Consider the following 6,740-nt stretch of genomic DNA (forward strand, 5'->3'; position numbering starts at 1 on the left):
GACCTGCCAAGAGATCACATCCTCAACTTTTTGGCACTGACAAGATATATTGATAATTAAAGCACGGATAATAATACTAGGTAATTAAAAGTATACTTATATTATGCATGGGGTCTACATTCCCATACTTTTCAATAATAAGTTAAGCAAGGGAATTGAACCTTTACCTTTATTGGATCCTTATATATTGTATCATGTCAATAATTATCGTTTATATGTTATGAATAAATAACAATACATATCGACGGAATCGATTGTTTTCTTTGACAAATCCAACATTCTGAGTTATCAATTTTGTCCAGAAGTACTTGCATGAAGAAAATAATATAAAGTATATGCACGCAGCGTCAACAAATAAGAAAAGTATGTATATTTATAATAACAATATGGTACACTTTTGAGTCAATATGATGGCTTGTTCTTTTCGTGTTGACTATAACAGTTGCATTACTTTTATGTTCAAAAACAGGACTAGCTAGTAGTGGTATCTGAGAAATTGCCCACTCATAAACCATAATCATAAAGCTAACAATTTTTCCTAAGTTTCATACATTTATATCAAAGTAAAGCTGCTCTTCTATTTCTCAAAATGCAAATGCAAGGTTCTCTATGATATGTTCAAGTAGAAATAATATCATGTACATATTTTTAGGTGGATACTACAATAAAGATGGCATAATTGTCTTCATATGAGTATATTTCTTTTTGACCTTTGGATGATGGATTGTATGGTTAGATTTTGATATTTATAAAAGTGTTGTTTTTGTTTAAAGTGTGGCTAAATAAATAAACCACACTTTTAACCAAAGCATCTTCATGAGAAGATATTTTTGCCATCTTCATTGTAGTATCCACCATATTTTTATTATTGCATCAAATGTATGTAAAAATTAACGTAAAATACGTTTTATAATTCATTTAATAATAGAATAGATACATGAATGTAAAGACGATCCACAATCGAAACGGTGCAATTAATTCATGGGAATCACGTCAAAATTATTCATGAATTCATCAGCAACGAAGAACTTTTGAGTTGCACCAAGTATATGTAATAACATAATGGTTCGACATGAAATAACAATGAAGCTAAGTGTGCGCAATGGGTGTGTTAGTTGTTTGGCCCAGTAAGCTGTTTATGGATCGAGCTTTCACCATTCCAAGCTGCTTCATCTTCCTCTTGTTGCTACTACTACCACCCATTATCGTCTTCACGCTGAGCTTATCAGAAGAAGAAGAAGATGAAGGATTATTATTATTATTACCATGATCATGAGGATGTTGTTGTTGTTGTTGTTGTTGTTGTTGCACCACCACCTTTGTTGTTGTAGAACGGTTTCGAACACTTGTCATGCTTCTGAGTCTTCCTTTGCCCAAGTGATGCTCACAGAGGGAGTAACCAACAAGAGTTTGTTGGCAACACCTCCAACCTCTTCCATTCACACGACTGCACCGTGATCCTTCCATTACTGCACTGCCCCTCCCCTTCTTCTTCTTCTTCCCTTTCACCTTCTCCTCTTCACTCTTGCTATTACTGCACTTGTTGTTCATCTTCGTCTTCATCCTCGCTTTCGTCTTCTTACCATCACTTATTCCCATGTTGTCAAAGCTCCCTCTTCGTTTCTTGAAAGGAATCGCTTTCTCTTCCTCACACCATCTCTCATCTGCATACAATACTAGGAAGAATCGGAGTCCAACCAAGTCAAAGGTATTATAATAGCACCATGGTTTTGTTTGTTACCTTGAAGGTTTAACGGTGGTGCTGGTGGCAGTGTTTGGGAAGAACCAAAGATGTTTCCTTTCCTACAATTACATCAAACTTGCTGAGACAAAAAAACAAAACCAACGTGCAATTTAATTATATTGCTCTACATATATGCTAAAAATCACTCTTTTTTTTTTCGGTGATGGTTAAAAATCAAAGATATGGGTCTCCATGTTTTCACCTACAAGATAGAGATTTTAATTTCTGTTTCTTACCTGGAATGATTACTTTTCTTGTCCTCCGAGTCTTCACCACTGTCTTCTCTTCTTCCATCATCATAATCATAATCATCCTCCACCTGCAGGATCAATTGATGATTGATGATAGGATCCACTCACATACATAAGGATATCTATGCCTTTTAAATTCCTCTTTTTTAAAAAAAAAAAATCTTTTTTCCAAAAGGGGATTAAAGAGAAAAATAACAATTCGAATTTGACACCAACCACTTGCCAGTGCACTTGTAAAAGCCCACATCATGAAATTTTCGGAAAAATAAATAAATAATAAATAATAAGAGGGGAAAAATAAATAAATTAGTTTTAACTAACCGAAGGGTCTTGCTTGATGTGCTGTCTGTGTGCCCCACTCTCACCGGAGGAATCATCCCAGCCGTTGATAGGCGCGACAGGTTGATCAGACGGTTGAGCACCATGATCGGAGCCACGTTGTCGGTGGTGGAGATTTGCGGTGGTGAGTTGCACCAGCCCTGGTGAGCGGTGGGGATCTGACGGAGGAGTGGGCGGAAAGTGGGAGGAAGATAAAAGCGCATGCCTTTTGCGGATCCTCATGAGGGTGCAAAAGAGCAGATAAAAGAGAGAGAAGGAAATGAAAACGCACACAAGCTTCACAAGATTCACCGCTATATCTTCCCCAAAAAGAGGCCTAAATACCCGATCTTTCAGCTTCTGTTTTCATACAAAACATAAAAATAATAAAAGCGTGAAGTAGAAGAAGAGGAAAAGCAGGACGCGGAGGAAGAACATCCCATCTACACAAATATACAAAACACGAAGAAAAATGAAGTTTTTTTTTTTTTAAAATGAAAGGACACAGCCACACTCTCACTCTTATACTGCAGAAATAAAGGCACTGTGACTGTGCATCATGTGGCACCCTCCTCCATATATTTTGTGTTGTTCTTCCATTCCATGGCTTTGGATTTGGGGTTGGCTTATTCTTTCTCTCTCTCTCTAACTTTTATTTGTTGCACCATGGAAATAGAATTAGAAAGGAGGGGAGGGGGTTTGTATGGGTGAAAGACGGCACGTGTGGAAGAGGTGTGTCAAGCATGTGAGACTGCCATTCACTGGACCAGCCGGTACCCGGTTGTAGACAGAGAATGTAGAAAGGGACATTGTATTATATTGCTATTCTACTACACACTACCTCTCTAACTTTCTTCTTAATTCACTTTTATTTATTAAGGAAAAATCTAGGGCAGCAGTTTTATTGAATTTTGGCCAGCATGTAACCAGCAGAGGAAGGTGAGCAGAGGAAGGTGAGCCATTGGATGAAATTTCACACTAATCTCATACCATCAAATTATCATTAATGGCTAGTTGATGGCTAACAATCACAAAAATTACTGGTCCCCTAGCATTGCTCATTTATTAAATATCTATTATAATAGTTATTATTTCTTCAAAAGAATAATGATTAGTCGTCATTAAAAATATAAGTGTTCCTTCCCACTAATTGGACCTGTACTCAGTTGCAATGTAGCATTTCTTAGAAAAAACTCAAAAGTAAAAATATTTAAAACATCTTTTTTTAGATATTTTTTAATAATTAAAATTTAATATATATAATTAATTAAATTATATTAATTTTGTTAAAATTAAATTAAATAAATAAATTTAACTAAAAAATTAATAAAATATATCTTAAAACAGTCTAAATTAATATTTATTATATAAAAAATAATTATAATATTTTTATTATAAAAAATGATAAAAATATTATTATTATTAATTATTATATTATTATTATAAATTTTGATAATTCTAAATTTTAATTTTTTTTATCGATATAGAGTAAGGATTTAGTGTTTTTAAAATTAATATATATATATATATATATTTATATAATAGAAATATTTTAATTATTTTTTATTATAATAGTCATTTTTTATAAAAAAATATTAATTTAGATTGGTTCAATATTTGGTTTACTAATTTTTTGGTTAAATTAATTTGTCTGATCTAATTTTGACAAAAATAGCACAGTTTAATCGATTATATATATTAAATTTTAATTACTAAAAAACATCTTTAAAAAAAAGACGTTTTAATCATCTTTATTAGAATAACTTCGATAAATATAATAAGGTAGAAGTTCAAATACAATCCAGATAATTTATATGAAGTTAATAGTTAAAAATTATTAAATGATAATTTAATTAAATTAGTCAAATTATTTAATAGTTTTCAGCTATTACCTTTACAAAAAATTTACTCCACTGAATTTTTATCGTATAATAACGATCGCTTAGTTACAATTTCTTTGTCATGCCATATAGTTGTAACTTAGCATATCTTATTACAAATTTACAACATCTAATCTTTATAAACTCTAGCTGAATTATATTATACAAGTTCTTTATTATAGCATTACTCAGAAGCAATATATAACCGAAAAGAGAAAGACTGCAAGAGTACTGAAGGTGCATGCATGGTAACTGGAAATGTGGGAAAAGTTATTGTTATTATGGCTGGAGCTGAAAAATTAAATATATATAAACTCAATCTGATTCGGTTTTTTTTATCATGCTAATTAGAATAAACGAGTCAATTTGTAATTAGTCATCTAGTAAGGTTAATAATTCAGCTTTTCTTTTTCATAAAATTCAACTCATATGATTACGATATGTCAATTAAGAATTTTATTTTGTAGACCAGTAATGTCCACAAAAAAAGTAGTTTAAATTCACATTAAATCTTAAATTGTGTTTTTTACTCTTTGATTTATAATTAAAAACAAATTTAATAAATTTGTCTCATACAATGAGAAAATTGAAAATTTTAACTTTCTAAATTAAATTCTTAAACCAGAGAAATAATGTGTAAATTATATATATAATTATTTGGCCAATAAAAACTAACAACATGATATAGATAGTTGCTGGAAAGTTTTTATTCTTTATTTTTTTTTAATATGAAAAGAAGGAAAATCAATTATAAATTTATTTTTTATCTTGTATAATTAATATTTAGTTTTTTTTATTAGTAAAATTTTGGGTCTATTTAACATCATTTTAGATCAATATATTCAATTTTAAATTTCACATTATATTTATTTATCATTTTTTCTCCGATGTCTAAATTTTCTACATCTATCTGTCACTGTAAATTTTTGGATGACTATAATTTTTTAGAATTCTAAAGAAAAATAAAAAGAAATAAACTAGGCAACAATATACAAGGTAGTAAAATCGTAGTTTTTACTTCGACTCGAAAAGCTAATGCAAAATCGTAATTCGTAAAATCGTTAGACGAAACGTAAATCTAACTCGTAAATCATAAAATCTGAAAAATATAAGAAATATAATAAAATTACATATAATTGAATATAACATTAATTAAAGAAACTTCATTAAATAATTAAAAAAATATTTATTTAACAATTTAAAAATATTATCAGATTGAAAATACTACAATAGAGTATATATTTATAAAAAAAAAAAAGAGTTGCACATTCAAACCACACATTAACAAATTTACTAATTTAAATGTTTCTGAACAAACAAATTCACTAGGATTCCTTTTTTTTTCTTTTTTGGACATAGGTCCAGGTCCACAAGTGAACCCGATCCAACATAAGCTACCAATTTCATCACCGCCAGACACCCTTTCCCAACCTGGTTTCCCCCAACCCAGATCCCCAACACTCACTAATACTCCATGACTACGATTACAAAGCTCCTTCCAATGGCAAATCCCTCTCCTTTGGCATGTTGAGCATATTATCTATAAAATTCCTTTGAAATATCTTCTCCGCACTTCTCTCCTAGGTTTTGGATCACTCAGTTTTCATGAAGAGACACCACGAAACTACCGGCATGAAAGAGATATTGGTGTTATATTTTCTTTCGTCTTCCTCTCTTTTCTATTCAAACTCCTGAGGAAGACAACGCTAGTCTCCCTGTATGTGATGCCTCTGCTTCTCTCTGATTTTGGTTTGAAGAACGTCCCTGTTGCAATTTTTCTCCATCGTAGGGTTCTTTTTTAACTTTTTTCTGTATGCGTTGGACCTAGATTTGGACGAATTTTAAATTGGGTTAGGGAACAATGAAACACCGTAGTCACCGCTTATGGATCAGTCTTCTTCTCTCACACGGGATCGCCAACAAAATCATGATTCTAGCGATTTTGCGATTTTCCTCGGCGATTCTATGCAAACAGCACTTCTCTCACTCGAACAATAAAATCGGAACGGAGAGGGGGTGCAAAATCGCAAAAGCGTGCGATTTCGCGAGTTAAGTCGCGATTTTGACTACTTTGACAATATAGTTTGATTATGGGTAAGTTGTAATGGCTGCTGAGATATGAACATTTAATCGCATGGCTCCAGCCCTGGAAATTCGAGCATACGTCCAATTCTAACACGTCAACTTTATATGTTTGATATGCCAATTAAATAAAAATGGACCCACACTAACCAATATGCTGCGTAAACTATTCTGTCTACCTTGTTATATTAAAAATAAAATTTTATGAATTTAATTCAATTTTAAAAATAGTAGCTTTTTATATTTATAAAAATTACAGAAATTATTTTTAATTAATGGAAGATTTGTAATACACATTTTTTATAGCCCGGATTATATTAAGATATTTGGAGCATATAATTTTTATGATCAAATCTTCAAATATCGATATATGTAACACTTTATTTAAATAGAATAATTTTGAAAAAAAATAAGTCAAGAAATATTAAAAGAAGAGATTAAGGGTGTTTTGTCGATTTTTTGCAA

At 31.2% G+C, this 6,740-nt stretch overlaps 1 protein-coding gene across 3 annotated transcripts; it reads right to left on the reverse strand.

Moving 5' to 3' along the window:
* Positions 1-944: 944 nt before the first annotated feature.
* Positions 945-2,989, reverse strand: LOC112696125 (uncharacterized). Of its 3 annotated transcripts, none has more exons than XM_072196745.1 (5): positions 2,834-2,989; positions 2,317-2,673; positions 1,981-2,063; positions 1,742-1,803; positions 945-1,664 (listed from the first exon to the last, which is right to left on the reverse strand). In XM_072196745.1, the coding sequence occupies exons 2-5, from the start codon at positions 2,554-2,556 to the stop codon at positions 1,090-1,092; spliced, it is 960 nt and encodes a 319-aa protein (XP_072052846.1). In that variant the 5' UTR covers positions 2,557-2,673; positions 2,834-2,989; the 3' UTR covers positions 945-1,089. The 3 variants fall into 3 exon arrangements, with proteins under 3 accessions (XP_072052846.1, XP_025604515.1, XP_029143289.1); XM_025748730.3 differs by having other exon boundaries at positions 945-1,676; XM_029287456.2 differs by lacking the exon at positions 2,834-2,989 and having other exon boundaries at positions 945-1,676; positions 2,317-2,735.
* Positions 2,990-6,740: the final 3,751 nt, after the last annotated feature.

Source organism: Arachis hypogaea, chromosome 6, assembly GCF_003086295.3.
Source record: "Arachis hypogaea cultivar Tifrunner chromosome 6, arahy.Tifrunner.gnm2.J5K5, whole genome shotgun sequence".
Lineage (NCBI taxonomy): Eukaryota > Viridiplantae > Streptophyta > Magnoliopsida > Fabales > Fabaceae > Arachis > Arachis hypogaea.